This window comes from Muntiacus reevesi, chromosome 20 (genome assembly GCF_963930625.1).
Source record: "Muntiacus reevesi chromosome 20, mMunRee1.1, whole genome shotgun sequence".
NCBI classification, from domain to species: domain Eukaryota; kingdom Metazoa; phylum Chordata; class Mammalia; order Artiodactyla; family Cervidae; genus Muntiacus; species Muntiacus reevesi.
In genome coordinates, this window is record NC_089268.1 from 47,972,411 (window position 1) to 47,996,718 (window position 24,308).

The window sequence follows — 24,308 nt, forward strand, 5'->3', positions numbered from 1 at the left end:
AGACACTATACTTTGCTTCCAACTGCAGGCAGTGTGCATTTCAAAGAATTTACCCATTTCATTTAAATCGTTGAATTTACTGGCATATTGTTCATAATATTCCCTTTTCGCCATTTTAAAAGTCTGTAGAATATATAGCAACATCTCCACATTCATTCTTGGTATTAGCCACTTGTCGTCCCCCTCCCCCCACCCCCAGATCCTTCAGCCTGGAGGCTTACCAAGTTTATTCATCTTTCTGAAAAACCAGCTTTCGGTTTCCCTTTCTGTATTGCTTTTCTGTTTTCTATTTCACTAATTTATGCTCTTGTTATCTTCCTCCTGCTTAATTTGGCCTTAATGCAATTTTTTTTCTCTTTAAGTTTATTCAAGAAGAAACACATACTTGAAATAGATTCATTTTGTTAAATTCATAGATAAAACTTTGCCATAAAGAAAACTCTAGTTCCAAATGGCTTCACTTATAAATTCTACCAAACACCTAAGAAGAAATAATACAGATTTTTCACAATCCCAGATAAGAGAGAAAGCAAACGTTCCCAGCCATCATTATCTTGATACTAAAACCAAAGACAAGGAGACTACAGAACTGATAAACCTCATGAACAGTCACCTGAACAAAAACCTGGCAATTTCTTGCACACGAGTGAATCTAGCAAGCCATTAAAACACACACACTCGATTTTCCCCAGTCCCACCTCCCCTGCTCCCTCCCCATCTCTCTCACACTAAAAGCACATCTTTTAGTTTTACTCTTCAATAAACTGTCTTCCAGTTAGTAAAGTCACTGAAATCATAACAAAAAACAATATTATAAACTGTTATATTATGTGAAACTAAATCATTCAAATGGATCTGACCTACAAAAGTAGAAATTTCATATAGCTCAAAATTATGCCAACTCCAGTCTTTAAGACTTTTAAACGTGAATTTTACACACTTAAGAAATTACATACAATGGCACTAACAGGGTTTCATACTGGTAGGGTGATTCCCACCTTATAAATCAGAGTGCTTCTTCCACCCGGAGACCAGCAGCCAATCAGATCTAAATACAGTTGACATTCCTGACGTTGTCAGTTACAGACTCAAATGATCGAGGTTTAATTTCTATTTGTAACTCACTGGGGAATCTTTAACCTGGGTTCCCCGAATTCAAGACACTGCTCTTCACGTACGAGAGGTTTAACATTTCAGGCCAAACTTTCCCCTGAATGCTCCAGCATACAGGACAATACGAGTAGGATAGGCCACTGACACACAATTCAGACCAACCTGTGGAGAGGCAGGGAGGAGGGTGCAGAGCATTCCGCTCATATGAATCCCGGAAAAGATGCTCCTAATCAACAGGAACAAAAACCAGAGCTGTGTTTGTCTAGGGCTGCTGGTGAAGAAACTGACTGGGAAAGGGGTCTAAGGGAAACTGAGGCAGACAGAAACATTCTCTATTTTGATCGAGATGAAGGTTACATGGAAGGAGGTATATCAAAACTTAATGAAACTTAAAATGAATGGATTTCATTTTATGTAAAAAGTTCCTCAATAAAGCTGATTTACAAAAAAAAAAAACCTAACAGTGTATTTTTAATTAACAAGTGAAACACAAATACATTACTAAAAAATTAACATGGATAATAATTAAAATTAATTATGGATAAAGCTAAACTTCCCTCTGACCACCTTCCAAGCCTGGTTCCCGTCCTTTCTCCCATCTATACCTCCTCCCCCAAGTAACCACTGTTGAGGCTGGAAGTTCTTCTGAACCTTTAAGAATGCATTTACACACATATATGGTGGCCAGATGGTAAGAATATCTGCCCGCCAATGCGGGAGATTCGGATTCAACCCCTGGGTCGAGAAGTTCCCCGGGAGAAGGGGACGGCAACCCACTCGTGTTCTTGCCTGGAGAATCCCCGTGGACAGAGGAGCCTGGCGGGCTTCAAACCACAGGGTCACAAGAGTCAGACGTAACTGAGTGACTGACATACACATAAGAAGTCACAGAGAATGTGCACTGCTGTTCTCTACACAGAACTTGGAACTTGCTTTTCTTCTTTTAGCATCATGTCTTAGATCTGCTCATGATGATGCAGCTGATTCCCTCAGGCCTGACACACTGCTCTATCACACGAGTGTGCCCTCCTCCCCTGATGAGTATCTGGGTTGTTTTCTCTGCTACAGCTCACCAGCTTACCCTTCGGGTGGCCACAGTGATGCCAGCACAGATGGTGCTCCAAGGGCTGTTTAGCCTTATCTGCAGGCTTTAATTTATCTGTAAGCCTAATTACAATAAGAATGCATTTATGTATTAGTTACAGAGCCTGAATATTCACTTTAAAGAATTTTTTCATACATAAATTATATTTAAAAAAAAGACAATGAAACACAATCAGCAACAGAAGGCAATCAGGCAGGAAAACAAAGCTCGAGAGCATCATCATGTGCTCATGGTTTGAGAGGTATTTATTGAAAAATAATGACGTGACCACTGAACAGCCGACATAAGCTCATGCTCCTGCTGCAAGCAACGACGACGGACACCAGCATAGTGGTTACCATGGCACAGGCCTGACTAACGTGTGCACAGACACTGCGCTTTACATTTTCTGCTTTCTTCTTTTATGACTGTGATGTCTTTCCCCATCCCTGAAACGAGAGGGGTGAAAAAAAAGGACCAAAACTTTAAAATAATAATTCACAGCAATGTACTTACATCAGATATAGACCAGAGCAAGTTAAAACATGCATTTAAAACAGAACAGTCTTTTTGGTTTTTTTTTTTAAGAGTAAAGAAAAAAAAGCATCACTAAAAATACTGGACAAAACTGAGATGAGGATACAGGAAAACGGATTTTTTTTTAAGCCGTGCTTTGGAGTTACGCTCTTAATATATGTACAAGATGGATGACCTGAGAGTTCACGTCAAACAGGACTCTGGAGTCACAGGAGGAACTCAGAGCTCTGAGCTCCACATCCCGGCTCCCAGCTCAGCTCCCTGCAGGGCATCCCACCTCAGGGGGTCTCAAAGAGGAGCACTTCCTGCTGACGCTCAACTTATCCTCACTGAAGGAAAACCAACCATGTTTAGGTTCTGAGGCTATTTAACACATATCAATCAATAGGGACTGATTGGACATGTCAAAAATTACTTCAGAGGAGGAAAAACTGACCAACCAGAGAAAGTGAGAGAGCACAGTTTCCAACAGCCAACCGAGAGGTAACGTGCACATAACGACCAGAGGTTATCCTTCAGCGAACGAACCAGCAGGGATGCCTAAGAGACTACTTCATAATGTGAATTCATAGCTAGCTTTGAACCTGCAAACTGAATGATAACAAGGTGAGTAGAATTATTAAACCAGTAAGCCTGATTCCTGATCACCACTGATCCTAGAAAGATACCATTTAAGAGCTTACTTTTAGACAAACACTGTGCAAATGAGACTAAACCTGCCTGCAATGAGCTCAGTCTAGGACAGAGAAAAGTAAGTTAAATGAATCGCAGGTGCTGGGTAGAGTGGCAACAAGATGGGGAAAAAAAGGCTTCGCGGAAATGACTAAGCTGCATCTTAAAGGCTGAGGAGGAGTTTATAAAAAAGAAACAGGCAGCAGACAGGAGGGCGAAGGCATGGACGAGGCGCAGTGAGGAACCTGGGCTGGCTAGGGCAGACGCTATGAAATCACAGGGCAGGGGCAAAACGCAGGGCAGAGAGCCAAGGGCCCTGCTCCCAGGGGTCTCCAGAGCTGTTCTAAACCATGAGACTTCGGCACTGAAGGGTCTTAAGAGGTGAAAGCTCACTCCGGCAGCTGGGTAGGGATCTCGGGGCTACAGGGGACCAGCTTAGAGACAGACCGCCAGGAAAACTACCAGAGGACGGCGTCCAGGGTGGGGGCGGGGGCACGAGGGGGCCGCCTGCACCAGGACTGGCGGCAGCCAGGACCACGTGGGGAGGCGGGAGACAGCGTCGAGCAGGGCCTCGCGTTCCGGCTCGGGCGGACAGACGCCGGTCACCGTGAACCAGGACAGGGGTGCGGGGGCGACGCGTCCGGGGGCAGGCCTGGTCAAGTTAAGGTCCAGGCAGAGGTCCACTGAGCGGCTGGGGTACACGAACAGACCTGTGTCAACCTGGATTATTTCAGTATTACTTTATATCTCCCCAGTGATCAAACGTCTATCAGGAACCCCAACAAGGGCAGAGCTGACTGCCGTAAAGCCTGGGCCTCAGTAAAGCCCTTTATCTGAGGGATTCGTGACAGAGAGAAAGGATGACAGCCGGAAAACAGCAGGGGTGGGCACAGATACTGAAGGACGAGAAAGACCCAGGCAAACACCTCTGTGACGCAGCTGGCTCTCCGCCCAGACGTTACTTTCCTGTGTCTCGGTGAGAAAAGTTAATAAAAAGGAAGCCAGGTGCGAGCAGGCAGCCAGCCACGCCAGCAGAGCTGTGGCTATCCGCCCTGAGACAGGACGCAGGCGAAGGGCCTTCACACACTGTGTACCCCGCTGCCTCGCGTTGCTTACACTCCGTTTTCTCAGCATGGCCTGTGACAGAAGGACTGTCCCCACACGTCAGAGGTAAACAACTCAGCAGCGAACGACGTGCCACCGGGCTTACCTCTCCTTCCTTCTCCTGGAGTCCCAGCTTCTATCCTTGTCCTTATTTCTTTTCCGTTTGTGTGGGCTCCGACTCCGGTCCCGTCTACGCCATGAACACTCACCGTCCAGATGGCTCCCCCCAGACTGCCTTGAGTCCACTGAAGCCGACCGTCTTTCTTCACTCCTGAGGCAGAAAGAATGGTCATCAGCTAGTTTCAACCACTGGTCTCCACGACAGACCAGCCTCGAGCCCAACATTCTATAGCAGAGACCAAATAAATGCGCATCATCTTGCACTCCAGTAAGAGGGCAGGCAAAGAAACACAGCTCTGCAGAGTATGTTTTACAACTGTGGTAACAGGAAGAGGAGGAAGCCTCCGGACGAATCCCAGTGTGCTGTGAGTGGTCTGAGAAGTGCCAAAACCCAGCTGGACAGTGACAGGTAACAGACTCAGCGGAGAACCTCTTCCGCTGAGGACATACCTGTCCGCCCTGTCCGCGTCCTTCTCCTGCTCCTCCTGCCAGTGGCTGCTCAGCTCCTCCATGTGCACGCTGATCACATCCCGGATCACCTGCGGGCGGGGAGGAACCGACCGCCAGGTGAGAAAGCTGCTCGAGAAACGCGCAAACATTGCCGCTCATGATCAATCAGACATCTCCCGAGAGCTATGACACGGTGGACGGTGGGACGTGTGCGGTTCAGGAAACGCAAACAGGCGACACACCAAGGATTCAGGGGCACACGATCATGACACGTGTTAACTCAGCCCTGAGAGTTTAGGAACCACGTGCAGAGAGAGAGCGTGCACACGCAAGAAAGGGGCACGTGGTCAGCCCTGGGTGATCTGGGAGCACACACACGAGCGAGTCCTTTGTACTGTCGGCAGTAGTGCAACTCATCCGCATGTTGGAGATCACTAAGACACGATAAATCACTAAAAGGGGGGGAAGCACGGACGTTTTTACAGACAAAAGACATCGGGGATCTGCTCCCAAACCACGGACTGTTGGGGCAGGATGAGAGGGAATAAGTGGGGGTAAAATAAACAGAGACCAGATGCAGATGACGGGCTTCCTGGAGGCTCAGTGGTAAAGAACCCGCCTGCCAGTGCAGGAGACGGGGTCACTCCTTGGGTTGGGAAGATGCCCTGGAGGAGGAAACGGCAATCCAGTATCCTCGTCTGAGATACCCCATGGACAGAGGAGCCTGGTGGGCTGCAGTCCATGGGGCTGCGAAGTCGGACACGACTGAGCGACTTCGCTTTCACTTTTCACTTTCCTGCATTGGAGAAGAAAATGGCAACCCACTCCAGTGTTCTTGCCTGGAGAATCCCAGGGACGGGGGAGCCTGGTGGGCTGCCGTCTATGGGGTCGCAAAGTCGGACATGACTCTGAAGCGACTTAGCAGCAGCAATGCACTTAAATTGTCTTATATACATAATACTGTAAGTTACACATAATTTATACCAAAACACTTATTAGGCCCAAATGTTTAGTAGAGTACATAAAAGGACACTTAAGTTTCTGCCCAAAAAAGCTATTTATTGAAAATTCCTTTGTCCATAAGCATTATTTCAACTACTTCTCACAATAACCCTGCAAAGTCTGTACTAGTATAAAATGAAAAAAATCTGAATCTTAAAAAGCTCAAATCATTTGCCCAGGTCAAACAGACAGTGATAAACAGCAGGGTCAAAACTCAAGCCTGGGACTGTCTAAAGTCAAAATCTATGTCCTCAGCATGACGCAGGTTCACTTTCTCAAAAGCAGTATTTCTCTAAGACTGCACAACCTCTTTACATTAAGATCTTGGTACCCTGAAGAGCCTTTGTCTGGTGAAGGCTGGGTCTGAACGTGATGGACAAATACAAATCAGATGTGGCCACTGGAGCCACGTCCTCTCAGGAAACCTCTAGGCAACTGTGGAAACCACGGGACAGGCGGTGACTGTGCAAGGGAAACCCCTGTTCAGCAAGGCTCTACACAGTCATCTATAACTTACCTCAGTGTATGACTTCTTGGTTATGTGAACATTCTTAGCTCTATAGGACTGGCGTCTTCTTTTGTAATCTCTCACTTCTGCCAGGATTTCAAGGTAAGATTTTGGACTTTTTCGACTATTATCTAATAAAAGAACAAAATAAAATTATTACATCATCAGAAACTGTAAATTCTTATCAATCAGACAGAAGGAACACCATAATCATCTGATATTTTACCATATTTTAATGAAGCACTCTAAAAATTTTATGTTGTATAAATGGACTGTTTTATATCATTCCTTTTCTCGTGCTCGCCTCGGCAGCACATATACTATATCATTCCTTTTCTCTAGCCATTAGCTGAATGTAAAAAGTGTTTTCAGTACAGAGATTAAAGTAACAGCCCAGTTCTATGTAACATTCTTATGGAAGGAAGGTATGCTTAATGTAACAACCAGTGAATAAAATTTCAAGTACTAAGTAAACACCTTAACATGCATCTTAATATCAGATGATACAAAACCATCCTTTTCCAACTCAAAATGGCCTGACAAATATCTTATCAACACTTAAAGAATGAAATGACAATTAAGAAATAGAAAACTCAGATATTCATCTCAAACCTTGATTGACTTTGGCAGCCAAGTCTACAAAGAGATCACTGTCGTTTTCGATAATTTGAGAATCTGAGCGCTTTTTCTTTGTTTCCTCGACTACAAAATCATAGAGGGCAAGACGATCGGCTTGAGTCAGATCACAAACAAACCGTTTGTGATTCAGGGGAACTTCAACAGGCAATGAAGAATATACTCCTAGAGTAAAAATAAGATCACAAGGATAAATAATACATGAAGCTCTGTGGATTTACGATCTACAGTACTTATCTTTAAACATGCACAGTAATAATGTGACGTTTAATTAACACAAGCCATTTGTTTTCATAACAATCCCTAAATATACAGAACAGCCACCTGTGTGATAATGGTCAGCACTGACTCTATCCTGAATGCTGCATCCACAGGAAGGACAGATGTGGATGTTGGCTATTATCCCCAACAGTGCTCAGATAGATCCCATGAAGGCAGGCAATAATAACCATGAGACAATTGGCCCATTAAAAAGAAAAAACTTTTAAAAGGCTCCCCATACTGTAAAAGTAGATATTAATTTTCTCTCTATATGCTTTCCCCCATAAAACGTGAAGGAAAATGTTTTTAATAGGCAACACACATTACAGGTCCCTTGAAAATAAATTATAGAAATACGAAAAATGTGTTAAAAACATCATATTTATGAGACACCAAGGCAAGATGTTTCATGGTCAAAATACATCCCATTTGGGCAATGATGTAGAGCTATGGACCAAGGGGCAGAAATCCCAAACTTTCTCTTTCTCAGATCAGAGAAGGACAGACAGATTAAAACTTCTCTTAATTTTCAGAAGCCGCAGCATGTTGACTTTACCAAACTAACTGAGAAAAGTTATCAACAGCAAGCCCCCCTCCAAAGTCACAGAACTTTCTATCATCTGCGCATTAATGAAAAAAAGTAAATACAATACCTTGATATGATGTATTAAACATTGAAGAAAATTTTTGAGATTCAAATTTTCTCAAAGAAATAAAAAATTACTGTAACTGTAAATAAAGCAATTTAAAAAGATTCTTTCTAGACTTCATTACTCATGAATGCAAACAAAGAACACCAGATACTAAAGGAATCCTTTTAACGTTTGCTAGGTTGCCCTGCAGTAACCACTCAGGTTCACAGGACAGCATAAAACCATAGCTCTTCTCAGATACTTGTAAAAGTGGCAAAACAAAAATTCAAATGAGAGCATACCATGAACTAAGGATAACAACGCAAGAAAAGAGATGACTTTACAGGTCTATAAATTACAAGAGCTACACTGAATCTGAGTCTTGAAGTAACAGTGATGGATGACAATCTGTACTAGTAAAAGCTTCTGAACTGGTGGGCAGGAGGGGTTCCCCACTGTCAATCCCTCTCACTGTAACTCTGGCAAACACTAGGAAAAGCCCCTTTATGCAGCCAGATTTTGAACACTTCAGTTTATAATATAAAAGTGAGTTAGCTTTGATAAACCTAATTTATCTGATTACAGGCTACATATTTTGGAAGAAAAATACAAAGATGAAAAGAACACTGATGTATTTTAAAACATGTTCCACACAAACCTTTGCCTGTTCTTTGTAAACAAAGAAGTGTAACTTCCTCCTTAAAATATTTTGGAGTTTTCTTTATTCATCTTAAATTTCTGTATGGTCAAGCCTGACACTTAAATTCTTTGAAACTCAACTAAAATTCCAAGTCAAGACTATAATGTTGTGACAGTGATTAAGATAAAGTTTAGAAATTTGAATGATACTTTTAAAAGGATATCATTTGCAAAAAGGATACTGCATATCTTTAAATAAGGAGTACATTCAGGTTCCTAATTCCTCTTTATACTCACCCCAATTACTGAAAAAGAAAAAGTACAGGAAAAGTTAAACAACAAATGGCATTCAAATCATTCAGAACACAGATATTTCTGACAAAAGAAAAAAAATGGATAAACACACTTAAAGAAGCTTACATTTCCACAAAACGTAAAAATTCAAATGCAAGTTTCTATGAGATTTGGAGATCTATCTGAATAAAATGTCATCATACTAACTGTGATCCTCTACGTACTTTTTTTTAATAATAGCTTTAAAAAACTGTCGTAAAATAGACACGGCACAGAATCTGCCATTTGACCCATTTTCGGGTGGAGGGCTGAGCGGCAACACACAACTGTGCACCCTGCAGCTCTGCCCAGCTCCAGAACTCTGCCATCACCCAAACTGAAACGCCAATCTACTTTCTCAGGAACTGGAACTCTCATTCTTCTCTGTTAGTCCTTTTGGCCATCACAGGGCATCTCAAACGTGTTAGATACAACAGTAAATATTAATAATATTAACATTAAATAATATATTTAACAACATTAAATGTTAGCTTGTGTCAAAGATACGAATTCAGAATTTTGTGAAGAATTCATACCAAGTCAATTTCCTAACACGAGATGCAGAAATGAAGCCCTTACAGATAAAATGATTCACTGAAGTCTCACAAGTGGGAGGAAAAGATCAGGGTTAGAACCATCATCTCCCATCTCTTTAGGATGCTTTAGCCCGGTATACTCATGTTCAAATCATGGCCACCAGTCACACAGATGCCATGAAATTCAAGTACGGCGACTTGAATTTTTAATATTGAAGGGAAAAGATCATGAAATATAAAACGATTATTTATTCCAACATAACTACATCTGTAAGTAAATAAGTAGATCTAATGGCTGTTTAAGCTTTGACAAAGATTAACAGGCTGAGAATTCTATACTTTGAGTTTGGGCCTGATATGACCAATGAAATGAAAATACAAGAAACTTAAAATTTAGTATGTAACCAACAAAATATTAATTATATGGAAAATGTAAAGCTGTTCATGTTAGTCATTCCTTCAAAGTAAACATCAATAAGAAGATATTAAAGAAGACTTTTGTCCTGGGGTAAAAAGTTTTAAATGTGTAAGACCTAAGTAGGCCACAAAAAATCATCTCTATTGAGATTGCAGAGCTGTACATAAGATGAAAAAAAGTTTTAAAAAGAGGATTATAGATGATGTAACAAGTCGTCCTTAACAATTAAATATTAAGACAGTACAAAAATCCAAAATCAAAGTTCCTTTTACCTACTGAAAGAACGATTCATTTAAAGTAATTGTTTGCTTTTGTAAAGAACCAAATTCAATGTTCAAATCCACAAAATTCAGAGCTAGGTTTTCAATCCAGCTTATATTAAAGCACAAAAGTGTTAACTCACTTCTGTGTTCCTCTATTTCTTCACCTAATATGGAAGAGAAAATACTTGTCTAACTTATCACAACTGTGATGTCAAAGAGAAATGAAATACACATGAGAGTTTTGGAAAAAAACAGAATCTTTTCTAAAATAGAAAAGTATGGAGGAACTTTAGAACAAGCACCCCAGAATTTCATCACCTCTGCTGGACAGGGTTTATTTCCTTATCTGAAAAAAACAGATGCTGGAGTAGATAAAATAAATTCAGTAAATCTCACTAGCTAAGGTCAAATAAAGTTAAAACTAGTAACTTCTCCCAAAACACAAAAACAAAATCCTCTACTTTTTAACTTCGTCTTAAGTGAGTAGGAGCCAAAGAAGGCTTGACTGACCACAGCTCAGTATCTCTTTGAGTAAGATGAGAGTCAAATATCCCTGTCAAAAAGTAACACCTGGAACTACATGGATCCTTCAAAACAGCAAACACAAGAAACATGCTTCTGGCTGCTACAATATAATGTGGACTGAGACTAACAGACTTCCTCCTTCCAAAATCACAACACGATCGAGGGAGAACAGCCCAGACGCTGGCTCACAACAGGCTCATGACCCTAAACATCGAGGGAGACGAAGGCTAGGTGCTCAGAGAAACTGGCTTCAGAAAGCTCAAAGGCAACTGAGAACCTTTATCAGAGGAGCCAGTCGGGGTATGGCTGGATGTCCTACCTAGAAATCTATTAATTCCATTTACCCACTTACTTCTATGATTTAAGGATGAAGTTTTCGTCCAATTTCCTAAAAGCTTAAACCTAAAATTCTAAGCTTGTCTCTGCTAAAGTGAAGTCCCAGGTAGCATCTCTTACCCCAGCTTCCAAAGCTGGGCACCAGGTTCCCACAACCCTCTGAAATGGTACGTAACACTGACCTTGCTTCACTACGAGGAGCAGGGACGGTGCTGGGTCTTCTTCAGCCCGAGCCTCTCCTCTCACATTGCACCTCAACATGCTTACATGTAACATTGGGCTGATTCTCGAGAGGGGCTTCCCAGGTGGCTTGGTGGAAAAGAACCTGCCTGCAATGCAGGAAATGGGGGTTCGAGGCCTGGGTCGGCAAGATCCCCTGGAGAAGGAAATGGCAACCCACTCCAGTATTCCTGCCTGGGAAATCTCATGGACAGAGGAGCCTGGTGGGCCAGAATCCGTGCAGTCTCAAAGAGTCAGACACGACTGAGCGACTAAACAGCTAACAACAATAACAATGCTCACAAGGAAGGAAATCTCAGAGTGAGACAGTCTACTCAGGGGGATTTATTTGACACCAAGTACTTAGTCTAATGTCAGATGGAAAGCTTAACCTATTTCATATAACTGTGTTCACAAGATTTCTCTTGAAAATTAGTGATATGCGCTATGGAGGAAAGACAGTCTAACTAATTAGCTCAAACTATGATGCCACTTACTTTGATTATAATAATCACCATCATTTCCAACTGCAGCTCTAGCTTGTTTAATTATCTGGAATTGTGAGTCCTTATCTGTCAAAAAAAAAAAATCCATAAACACAATATGAATCAGTGTCCACAATGGAATTATTAACTAGGTTCCAATAATCCAAGCTTTCTGGGCACTCTGAGAAACCTTCCAGAATCTTAACAACCCACTTTGCTGCTGAGGTAATCTGAATGCAGAATTCTTTCCAATCCACCAGAATCCAATAAGTAACCAGACTTCGAGCAGTTCAGAAAACACTATTAATATAATCAAGCATGTAGCAATTGCTGCTGCAAACTTTAGCAACCAATATAATATCTAACATTTAGTGAGTCCCAGCTAAGTGTCAGGCAGTATTTTAACCATATAACGTATGGGATATTTAATCCTCCTTACAGGTGTTATTAGCGTCATTCCTATTTTACAAAGAAATTTAGGCAAAAAAATCAGTTAATTACCTTACTGAAAACCACACACTATTAGTGACAAAATTAGTTAAATGAGGTATTCTGATTCCAGAGCCCAAGATTTTAACCTGTATGTAATCTGTGAACACACAGAACACATTTCCACACTCAGCTCTATCTTCAACTTACGTGTGTGGCCAGGTTTTTGTTATAACCAAGAAGCAAGGTATGTGCCCTAATGTAGGACGCTCTAGAGGATTTCTGGTTTGCGTTATAAACCTGGTCTCTAAATTTCAGATTGCGTAAACTAGTGTCACTATAAGCAATACCCTTCTTAATCAATCATAAGGAACTTAAAAAACCCAGTCTTCTGATAATTCAAAAATGAAATATCAGTACCTATATACATACAGCTTCACTAAGATATTTAAAAAGTATATTTCATACTTACTCAAAGTAATTGAAGGTATGTTCGCATTCTTATAGAAAAAGTCAGAATTATACATTTTATCCTAAACAGTAAAAAAGAAAAAAAAAATCTTAATGTCCTCCAGTATCAGATGACTATTTTAATATTTGACATAAACCAACAATAGGTTTAGTATCATTTAAGCATTTCTTGCAATCATTTCCAAAACAAGGCAAATACCACTTCACCTCACAAATGACTATTATTTTCCCAGAAAACCTCACACTACGCCTTCCAAATACTGTGAGGATTTATTAACGCATGAATCACACGACATATACATAATAAACATATGGTACCTCTTCCTCTTTGGTATAGCCCAGTTTCCTCAATCTACAAGACACCATGTGCTTTGCTAAAGACGATTTAGGCATGTGGTGATTGGAGTCATAGGGGCATATCGCAACTTCATCCTATAAAGATCAAACAGAAGCAAAGGAAACAGTACATCATTTTTCAAGAAATAACTATACCATTAAATGTTTTTATATCCTCTTCTGTAAGCCTCTCCACCCCACTTCCCGTGTGAGTGTACGTACACGTTAAAAAATAACCTCCCTGGTTCTCTTTACCCCTTACAGCCCATGTCCCCCTCCAACCCTTCAAAGCCCACCTCCTCAAAGATGTATGCACGCTCACTGCCTGGACCACCTCACTGCCCATCTCCCCCTGAGGAACTCGGAGGTCCTTACACAGAACCCCTGCCCCCGTCCCAGCCCCTGCCCCCATTCGTCTGAGGTGACACCAGCCCCTCCCAGCCGCTCCCCCGCCTCCATTCTCCACACCGCCACTTAATGACTGTACCAACTCAGTCACGGTCAGGAGCCTTCCTTTCTCTCAGTTTCTTCACCTGTAAAATGGGTCTAATGGCAAGACTACGCACACAGAGCTACTGTAAAGATTAAATAAACTATACCTGAATTCATACACATAAAGCAATGCAGACAGGGCCTGGTAAACAGCACACAGTCAATAAACATAAGCAACTATAACTTTATTAAATTAAAATTTAGTTGTCTGAGCAACTAACACTTTGGCTTCAAGTATTTTCATGTCTCCCCCTACTGTTCTCATTAAGAAGAAAAAAAAATACACACACACACACACACACACATTCTTTAACGCTGTTGGTACAAAGACCTTTAAGCTCTGGCCCCTACCGACCACCATCCCCCTCTCCCCCCACATCCCAAGCTCTTAGCTATGCTTAACTTTCAGAGGTTCCCTGATCTGTGCACAGTCTTATCTCTGGATTTCTACCCATGCTGTTGATGCTTTCTCTGTGCTGCACCTAGCTAATGTAGCTCCTTTCATTGGTCACTTTAGAATTCACTTTACAAAGGAAGTCTTGGCCATCCACCCCCACAGCCGCACGCACTACAGCAATTACGACTTACCCTTCACAGACTTTTTCACGTTGTAACACACAGTGGCTACTCTGTATTCCCCCTCACCACCACCAGTTATTGGAGGCAGAAACTGAATGCAGTTCACTCAATTACAGGATGAAAGCATTCCAGCAGAGAAGTGAACCTTCACTGCCTTTCTGTACTGCACCTGGTCTAGGAATTATCAATGCCACTTTCCAGGATGTTTATGCCGGTCACTCTCCTGAATATCAGGTGTTGGTTTTGCAAACATGAGATGCACACCCACAACTGATTATCAGAATTTCAGAATTTTATTTTTAACTTCTGGCCACATTCCACAGCATGTGAAAACTTAGTTCCCCACCCAGAGATTGAACTTACGCCCCCTGCACTGGAAGGCAGCCTTAGCCACTGGACCACTGCAGAACTCCCAAGAATTCTGCACTTTTAGAGCGGAGTTTTAGAGAAGCACTCTCAGGGGCAGAATGCTCGGGTTCACAGCCTGACTACCACCTAACAGCAATGAGTCCTGGGACGAATGCTCACCTCTCTCGGTTCGTTTTCTCATCTGTAAGAGGTGGCTGAGGGTACCTACTTCATAAGGTCATTGTGAGTATTAAAGAAGGTAATATATAGTAAGTGGCATAAACAAAGAGCTACTTAACTGTTAATAAAAGAAATCTAAATTTCCTACATTGCTGGGTGCACAGTGACGTGGAAAGGCCTGGAAGGCTCTGCTCAATGGAATGCACAGCTTCAACTATACTTCCAAACAATGAAAGGGTTTTTTAAAAAAATGATAAACCTGTAAAGCATAGTAGGCCTCATAAAGTATGATGCCACCTGAGCACTTCCTTTCACCTCATTGAAAAAAAAAAAATCTGGGGACTTCCCTGGTCATCCCCATGGCTAAGACTCTGTGCTCCCAATTCAGGCGGCCCGGGTTCGATCCCTGGCTTGGAAACTAGATCCCACATGCTGCAACTAAGAGCTTGCGTGCCGCCAACTAGGACCCGCTGCAGCCAAATGAGTATATAATTTAAAAAACAAAAAAAAAATTCAGCATTGCTGACCCTCACACACTTGCCTACATCTCTTCCCAAAGCAATCCTAACGTCCAGGAGAGCTGCAGGTACTGACTCCTTTAACAGCCCTGGAATGCTGCCATTGCCATCAGAAATGCACTATCTTGTGGCAGAGGAAGGCGACCTGCAACTCCCCAGCTCTCCCGACATGGAACCTGCTTGAGTTCAGTTCAGTCCCTCGGCTGTGTCCAACTCTTTGCCACCCCATGGACTGCAGCACACCAGGCCTTCCTGTCCATCACCAACTCCCAGAGTTTATGCAAAGTCATGTCCACTGACTCAGTAATGCCATCCAACCATCTCATCCTCTGTTTTCCGTCCCCTGCTCCTCCTGCCTTCAGTCTTTCCCAGCATCAGGGTCTTTTCCAATGAGTCAGTTCTTCGCATCAGGTGGCCAAAGTATTGGAGCTTCAGCTTCAACATCAGTCCTTCCAATGAATATTCAGGGCTGATTTCCTTTAGGATGGACTGACTGGATCTCCCTGCAGTCCAAGAAACTCTCAAGAGTCTCCAACACCACAGTTCAAAAGCATCAATTCTTCGGCACTCAGCTTTCTTTATGGTTCAACTCTCACATCCATACATGACTACTGAAGAAACCATAGCTTTGACTAGACGACCTTTGTTGGCAAAGTCTGCTTTTTAACATGCTGTCTAGGTTGGCCATAGCTTTTCTTCCAAGGAGCAAGCGCCTTTTAATTTCATGGCAGCAGTCACCGTCTGCAGTGATTTTGGAGCACCCCAAAATAAAGTCTGTCACTGTTTCCACTGTTTCCCATCAACTCCCCAGTTCTCCCGGCCCCAAACCTGGTGCCAAAGCGGTATCCACGCGCGGAGGACACGGCAAGCCGCCAAGCAGCACCCCAGGCCCGCCCGCTTATCTCACTGTAGCCCCGCCGCGATTCCTCTGCTTCCCCGGGAGCGGTGGGAGCTCCCGGGAGGCTGGAGCCCCCGAGTCCCGCGCGGCCCCCTCGGCCCTGCAGACGCCGCGCCCCGCCCGCCGCCCACGGCCCCGCGGGCCTCTCACCTCAGCCGCCGCCGCCTCCTCCCCCGGCTCCAGACGGTCCAGGCTCCAGCCCAGCGACGCCGTCATCTCCTCCAGCGTCCGGCGGCAGCTCTCCACGAACTCGCTCAGCTCCTCCCGCAGCCGCCTGCGCTCCTCCACCGGGGGAGGATCGGCCTCCATGGCCTCCGCCGCCAGCGCGCGCTCCCGGAAGAAGCTGCGGGGCTGCGGGCGGCGCGCGCGCGGGCTTCTGGGGCGGGGGCACGTGACTGGAACCGCCAATAGGGAAGCGGCCCGGGAAGGGCGGGTGCGTTTGAGCGGCCGCTTCCGGCTTTTTCCTGAAGCGGCGGTTTTTGCCGGGTGTGTGGACGCGTGGGGCTTCCTTGAGGGCTCAGACGGTAAAGAATCCGCCTGCAGTGCGGGAGACCCGGGTCGACCCTGTCAGGAAGATCCCCTGGAGGAGGGCGTGGCTGCCCACTCCATATTCTTGCCTGGAGAGTTCCATGGACAGAGGAGCCTGGCGGGCTACAGTCCACGGGGTCCCAAGAGTCTGACAGGACTGACTTTCACTCACTGTGTTTGCATTTGCCCTCGGCCTTCCCCGAACGGTGTTATCCAGTCAACAACGCCCCTCCCCATTAAAAAAAAAAAAAAAAAGAAAGGCTTATATCAACAGGGAAGTTTGAAAGAATTGTACAATGACCATTCCCGTAGCCGTCCTCCGCTTATTAATTGCTAATATTTGGCCTTTCTCCCACTCTCTCCGTTCACACGGCCCCGCACACTGATTTTTGCTGCCCTATGCATCTCCTGAGAACAACTGAGGGAACTTTCCTGGCGGGCCAGTGATTAATACGACTCTGGCGCTTCCGCTGCAGGGGGCCGGGGTTCGGTCTTTGGTCGGGGAATTAAGACACCCTGTATGCCAGGAGGCATGGCCAAAATTTTTTTTTAATTTAGAAAAAAAAAAAAAGTAAGGACATTCTCCTACATAAGCACAATATATGATCAAACCCAAGAGAATTAATAATATAATAATATTCATATCTATCTCTCCAGTTGTCCCCCAAATTCCATTTATAACCATTTCATCATTTTTTTCAAACCATGAGCTATTCCAGAAAAACCTCCCTCACTTTCCTTTTTAATTTTTATTTTTTAAGCTGCACTACAGTGGTTCAGACAGTAAAGAATCTGTTTGATCCCTGGGTGGGGGAGATCCGTGGAAGAAGAAAATGGCAACCCATTCCAGTGTTCTTGCCTAGAAGACTCCATGGACAGAGGAGCCTGGCGGGCTAAAGTCCATGGAGTCGCAGAGTTGAACGCAGCCGAGTGACTAACACACACACACAATGGCCAGTAGGGATCTCATTTCCCCAACCAGGAATGAACTGGCATCCCATGCAGTGAAAGCAAGGAGTCTTAACCACTAGGCCACCAAGGATGTCCAGATTAAGTCATTGAATTTTGTCAGGACTCAGTCATCTTGTAGAGCATTCCTCTTTCTGGATTTTTCAGATTTTTTTCCTTTATGATTAGATTCAGTTTAAGCATTTTTTGTTAGATGTGTGTACCTCTTTATTACACTTTATAAAGGACACATAGATTTCCCTGCTGTTAGTAAAGCTAAATTTGATCACTTGGTAGGGGTGGGGCATCACTCCATTTCTACATTTCAGAAATGTAACTGTACATTTTCCTTTTGGTATTTGGTAAGTAACCTGAAGGATGATACTCTGAAGCCATATGAACTTCCTATTCCCAACACTCACACAATCCTTCCCTGAATCTGATTACATCAGCAGTTATAAACGATGATTCTCTATCATGGCTCCTACATTTATTAGGTGCCATTCTTACCACACTTTCATTTTTCTCTGTTGTTTCACTATGAAATCCAGGTTTTTAAAATTATTAAGGATTTTAAAATTCATTATTACATACTCCATTACCATCATAATTCTAGTTTTTAAGCAAAAATGTATTTGCAGAAATTATAACCAATACAAAATATTGGTATTTTTGAGAAAACTAAGTTGGGTAAATCAATAATTAAAAATTCTCCCATGGTTCTATGGACTTCTTTTGAATAAGTAAATCATTGATAATTGACAGTCATGATGATGCTGTCAACATAAGTTAGCAATGCAGGAGGCATTTACTAACGGATAAGGAGAACTTGTCATATTGATTCAGGCCATTAATAATCAATGTCCATTTATATCCTGTGAGTAATCTGGCCTTTTTTTTTTTAACCATCATAATTTTTATTGAGGCTCAAATGGTCCCAAGTTTGGCCAGTGGAAACCACTATAACCACCTGTCTCTCTGACACATCCTATTAGTCCTCAAGTACTTTCCTCTTTTGATTAACCCACGTTCACTTTATCAGCCTTTTTGGTTTCCCCAGTTAGTTTTAATAACTCCTACAATCTAATCCTTCTTTATTTTTTTCTTTTCCCCAAGCCTGATGCCAAATCTTTGCTTTCCTTTGTACTTGTTTCCATGAGGCAAAGAAACAGTGGAGGATACTTTTGTGAACTATTTTCAAAGGTAAATAGCAGAGTTCTCTCTCTCTCTCTCTCTCTCACACACACACACACACACACACACACACACACACACAAATAAAGTTAATAATATGGAAACAGTCCCGTAGCTGCAAGTGGATGTGCTGTAAGAAGCACTCTATTCACACTCGGCCCACAGCATCCTTTTCATTTGCATTTACATAGTTTGCCAAGCCTCCTGGAAAATGTGAGGCTATTTTTGGATGTGAAGTGATGACGGTCATTGAAAATTTCCCTTTCCTGTGGATGTACAGTGTATGTGAACCAGATCAAACCTCAGCCAGGTCAAGTATGTCCACTCTCCAGGACCCGACCCTCTCAGCTCAGAACTTAATGCAGCTCTGGCAGCAGCTTGGAGCGGGTGTGACGTTTCACCCCAAAGAACTCTTTTACACTGTTTCCGGATACTCTGTTCATCACCATTTCCTAAAGAGGTCTCCTGACCCCTGTTCTAGGTTAGGCCTTCAGGATGGACTCAATTGTGTCCCCTCCAAAATTCATAGGTTGAAGCCGAAACCTCCAACATGACTGTATTTGGAGACAAGGTGTTGACAGAGTAAATTAAGTTTAAATGAGGTCATAACCGTAGGACCCCTAATGTGATAGAACTAGTTTTCTTTGATCTGAAGAATAGGCTTCAAAAGAGAACCAAGAACTCTTCTGGAATCCGTTTCACAGATTCAAAATCAATTCTTTCCTCTTAGGGGACAAAAATGCAACCATGTAGTTTAAGGCTACCCAAAATGGAATCTTAGCCATTTCATGTTTTTAAAGGGTATGACCGTGAATTAGCCTATGTTATTCACTGCCCAGAATAAACCAGAAGTATGTGAAGACCTCTGACCTGGTCTCTTTACACAGGCTTCTTTCCAAGACGCTACCTAGTACAGAAATGTTGAAAAAACTACCTTCAGAAGACCAACTTCTAACAAGAATTCAGAACTAAAACAGCTTTTTAATGGTCTTTCATATTGAATCTGGGTCTCCTGCACTGCAGGCAGATTCTTTACCATCTGAGCCACTGGGGGAGCCTAACAGGTACTTGGTAAACAATTTTAGACGTATTTTACAATAAACAGAAAGCTTCTGCTAAGTGCTCTTGTGTGTATGAACATATTATGAAATCAAAACGCAAAAATTTCAAACATTTAAAACTTTATTGCTGGAATAGCAAACTTCATAAAGACACCTTTTAAAAGTACATAGACAATGACAAGCAAAATAAACAGGAAACTTTGATAGAAGAAAAGCAAAGATTGTTACTATCATGCACATACAGTCAAACTAATACCAAACCAAACAGGAACATTCAAGAGTATATGGGATCATGGGTCATGCAATCCAAGGAGACTTATTCCTAACGTTTGGGTTTCAGAGGGGTTCTTTTTTTGGGGTGGGGTGGGGGGTGGGAGGGGTAGGGTAATTTCTTCCTAATACATAAAATAGATATATTTAGATGAGAAGCAGACTGATGACTGTAAGATCAATTTTATTTTCATCTCCAAGCATAGAAATCTGGATTATTGGCCAAAAGAAATTCAAGAAGCAGTGATCAAAAATCTAAACACAGAAGAGAGGAAAGAAAGTCTAGATTCAATCTGTGCTATCCTTATAACCAACTACTACTTCATAGATACTACATCCAGTGTTATTACATTAGTTCAGACGCGCTAAGAAGATAAAAAGCCAGAACAGCCTCTACTATGTATTTCCGCCCCCCACCCCTCCACCCCCCCGCCCTTGGCTATGTTTCCTTAAGCCTAAAAAGTTCTATCACTATCCCGCAAGCACGAGGTTAGGTTTGCTTTTTCTATGATTGAATACAGTGAAAATTCATATAAATGAGCGCCAAGGTCTAGCCACCTTTCCCACTGACCATTAGTGCCCGATCGAGCTGCTGCTAAAGGAGTAGGAGTAAGAGTAGGAGGAGTTCCCGGTGGCATCGAAGCTTCCTCTCCGGGACCCACTGCGGGAGCCGGAGCGGGACCCAGAGCGGGAGCCGGAGCGGGAGCCGGAGCGGGAGCCCGGGGCGGAGGACATGTTGTAGGGGCTAGGCAAGCCCTTGGAGGACACAGAGGCGGCCTCCAGCAGGCGCAGGCCGGTGACGTCTTCCACCATGGAGCGGCTGATGGCATCCTTGTAGGATATTTTCAGCTTGGTTTTGGGGCAGGTCAGGATCTTCCCGTAGGTGCTGGTGTCCTGCAGCCTCTGGGCTGCCCGGCCGTCGATGTATCCCTTCCTGATGGCCTCCTCCGTGCTTATCCTCCCTTGTACCTCGGGGTCCACCAGGCCCCCCGTGAGGTACTGGAACTCCAGGAAGCGCTGGCCAGCCTCGTAGGGAAGCCACTTCTCCTTCACGGCCTCTGCCGCCGACATCTTCTTCTTGCCCTTCACTCCTTCAAAGCCAATGAAGGCTTTCTGAGCGGGCTTCAGCCTGGTGGCCATATCCTGGTCAATCAGGCCCTGGGAGACCGCATCCTGGAGAGACAGCTTCTGGCCCGTGGTCGGGTGGATGATGCCGCCCGTGCAGGCCTGAGCCTCCAAAAGCCGCTGCCCACTGATGCTGTCAACGATGCCCCGCTCTATCCCTTCCGAAATGGAGATCTTTTCCAGGTTTTCCGTGTCAAAGATGGCTGCGATGGGGCTGGACTCTTCCAGGGGCTCGGACAGGGAGCTGCTCCTGATGGTTAAATTCCTGACGCTGGAGATGGTGGAGATCTTACTGACGGTCTCGTGTCGGGAGCTGCCAAAGACATCATCACTGAGGCCACCCCCGGTGCCGCTGCTACTGCCCACGCCGTTCTTCAAGGAGATCATATCGGCGAACTGAGTGAGGCTGAGGCTGCCGGACCGGTACTGGTCGAAGAACTTCCTGTCGATGAGGCCCTTGTCGATCGTGTCTTGGATGTCGTACTGACTGCCCGTCTTCCTGTCCACCAGGACCACCCGAGTGGAGCCGTCTGAGCCGGTGATGGTTATTTCCTCCCACTCGCACTCCTGCTCACACAGTTCTTTGAAGGTGTCGTAATCTATGAGGCCCTTCTTGTAGGCCTCCTGCACAGACATCTCCTTGTTGGTTTCCGGGTCCACGATGACCACTCTGCGCTTCCTGAGGGTGTTCTTCTGGGACGTCTGCACCTGTTTCTTCTTCTCTTTCAGGGGCAGGAGACAGAGGCCAGTTTCTTCGTCTTTGATGCATCTTTCTTTCAGCTGCAGATACGTAAGGTTTTCTTCAGTGTTCGGGTCAAAGAAGCCTTTGGTATCGTCACTCGGATCCGAGAGAATCTCGCTGAGCTCCTCGTTGAAGTAGCCCCTCTTGTAGGCGATGTTGACAGGCAGACGATGACTCTCCTTCGGGTCGATGATCCCACCGGTGGCAATCTGCGCTTCCAGCAGGCGTATGCCATGGCCCTTTTCGATGAGCTCCTTGTTCATGGCTTGGAACAAGGAGATGATGTTTCCTGTCTCAGGGTCGTTGTACCCGGTGACGGCTCGTTCCGCAGACAGGAGCTTCTCCTTGAACTCGATGCCCACCAGGCCCCGTTTGTAGGCTTCCTCCACCGGTAACCTCAAGTTGCTCACGGGATCCACGATGAAGCCCGTCGCCGCCTGCGCTTCCAGCAGCTCCAGGGCGGTGCCAGGGCGGACCAAGCCGATTTTCATGGCCTCATAGATGCCAAGCTTCTGTTTCGTGGTCTCATTGTAGATGCCCGCGATGCAGCTTGAACCCTGGAGGAAGTCCTTAATTCTCTCACCAACCTCGTCATAAGAAATCTGGCCCGACTCTAGTTCATTGACAGTGGACGGTCTCAATATGCCAGAGTCGACCAGCTCGGAGACGGTCACAGGCTGTCTGATTCCTTGGAAGGACATGCTTCTTTTCTGTACTGACAGCAGGAGCAGTCCCGTGTGTGGTTCGATTCTGCACCGCTCCCTCAGCTGCATGTAACTGACCTTCTTTTTGGTGACTGGATCCACGAAGTTCTTCTGACTATCCCTGGGGTCGTTCAGGGAACGATACAGATCTCTGTCAATCAGCCCGCGGGCCAAGGCCACATCTTTCGGCAAAAAGACGCTGTTCACGGGGTCCACCACGCCCCCCGAAGCGATCTGGGCTTCCAGCAGACGCATTCCGGTCTCTCGATCAATCAGATTTTTCTTGATGGCCTCTGACACAGACACGGTCTTGCCGGAGAATGGGTCATCGAAGCCGGTGATGGCCTTCTCCGCTGTGTATATCTGCTGGCGGTCGTCGAAGTCAATGAGGTCCCGCGCTATGGCGTTGTCCACTGTCAGCTTCTCGTTCCTGTGGGGATCGATTATGCCGCCCGTGGCCGCCTGGGCTTCCAGGAGCATGACTGTGGATTCCGGGGTGATCAACTTCTTTCGCTTGGCCTCCACCAAGGAGTACTTCTCCTTCGGGGAAGCGGATGCCCCAGCGATGGCTCCTGCTCCCCGGAGGAAAGGCTGGATCTCAGAAGCGACTTCCTCCACGGACTTCTTCCCCTTCAGCAGCTTGTCCAGTGTCGCCTTGTCGATCAGTTGGCACTCGTAGAGTTGCATGGCCGTCACCTTCTTCCTCAGGCCATCGAACACCAGCTTGGAGGAGTCCACAGACCACTCGTACTCAGTCTGGGTCTCGCGGTGGGACCCGTAGGGGCGCTGCTTGAGCCTGTCGATCTCCCTCTGCAGCCGGCAGCGCTCCGTCTCCAGCTGGGACTGCGTCTCCCGGCTGGAGTCCTCCAGCTTCCGCCGGCACCGCTCCTCGATCCGCTTGATCTCCGCCTGCAGCCTTTCGATCTCGCTCCGGAGGCTGTTCTTCTCTCTCTCGCTCTTCTCTCGCTCTGACTCGATCTTCCTGATGGCCTCCTCCTTGCGGGAATACTGCGTCTTCCACTGGTTCAGGTCATTCTGGATCTGCTGTTTCTCACACTCCAGGCGCTGCTTCACCCGGCTTTCCGCCTCCAGGGTCGTTTTGGCGCGACTCAACTCCTCCTCCAGCCTCTGCAGCCTGGCCTTGTCTTGTTCCAGGACTTTGATTTTCACCAGCAGGCTCTCCCTCTCCTGCACCACCTGAGTGCATTGATTCTTGGACTCCTGAATCCTATTAGATGCCTAGAATGCAAAAAGAAAGAAATGGAAAAAAAAATGATTTCATCATATCATAGGACTATCACCATTTCACCTCTTTTCCTGTATTTTTACAACATATAGTTACTTATTTGCCCTTTCCCTCTTTCCTTAGTTGTACTGTTATTTTGTCTTACAAGTTAGTGGAAAAAAAAAAATCTGTACATATACGTTGCCACTTTGATAAATGGCTTCTATACTTACTATACTTTTCCATAGGAGATACGAGCAGTTGTAGACCTGGTTTACTCTTAATAGTAATTATGGTTTGAACAAATATGGCGAATTTTGTTCCAGGTTATCACACCTGCTGTACCTACGTGCCGCCTGTTACAGCTATAATGATGTATTTAATAAA

At 44.7% G+C, this 24,308-nt stretch overlaps 2 protein-coding genes across 4 annotated transcripts in view; both read right to left on the minus strand.

Moving 5' to 3' along the window:
- Nucleotides 1-2,442: 2,442 nt before the first annotated feature.
- SNRNP48 (small nuclear ribonucleoprotein U11/U12 subunit 48) lies at nt 2,443-16,468 on the minus strand. Of its 2 annotated transcripts, XM_065912702.1 has the most exons (10): nt 16,275-16,468; nt 13,092-13,205; nt 12,775-12,835; nt 11,886-11,960; nt 11,352-11,498; nt 7,203-7,391; nt 6,600-6,721; nt 5,081-5,169; nt 4,617-4,781; nt 2,443-2,646 (listed from the first exon to the last, which is right to left on the minus strand). In XM_065912702.1, the coding sequence occupies exons 1-10, from the start codon at nt 16,431-16,433 to the stop codon at nt 2,598-2,600; spliced, it is 1,170 nt and encodes a 389-aa protein (XP_065768774.1). In that variant the 5' UTR covers nt 16,434-16,468; the 3' UTR covers nt 2,443-2,597. The 2 variants fall into 2 exon arrangements, with proteins under 2 accessions (XP_065768774.1, XP_065768775.1); XM_065912703.1 differs by lacking the exon at nt 11,352-11,498.
- Nucleotides 16,469-19,986: 3,518 nt separating this feature from the next.
- The window catches only part of DSP (desmoplakin), a 43,866-nt gene continuing 39,544 nt past the window's right edge, over nt 19,987-24,308 (minus strand). For both annotated transcript variants that reach the window (XM_065912837.1, XM_065912836.1), the window contains exon 24: nt 19,987-23,935. In XM_065912837.1, coding sequence (XP_065768909.1) covers nt 20,699-23,935 — 3,237 coding nt within the window. In that variant the 3' untranslated portion in view covers nt 19,987-20,698. The remainder of the gene's footprint in view (nt 23,936-24,308) is intronic.

What these genes read in the sequence shown, in the direction of transcription:
- SNRNP48 (XM_065912702.1), bottom strand. Translation starts at nt 16,433, where the DNA reads ATGGAGGCCGATCCTCCCCCGGTGGAGGAGCGCAGGCGGCTGCGGGAG. An exon ending in CATACCTTCAATTACTTTGA is followed by an intron (nt 11,961 to 12,774) that starts GTAAGTATGAAA and finishes TTTTTTTGACAG; the next exon opens with ATAAGGACTCACAATTCCAG. An exon ending in GACGCGGACAGGGCGGACAG is followed by an intron (nt 4,782 to 5,080) that starts GTATGTCCTCAG and finishes TTTCTGCCTCAG; the next exon opens with GAGTGAAGAAAGACGGTCGG.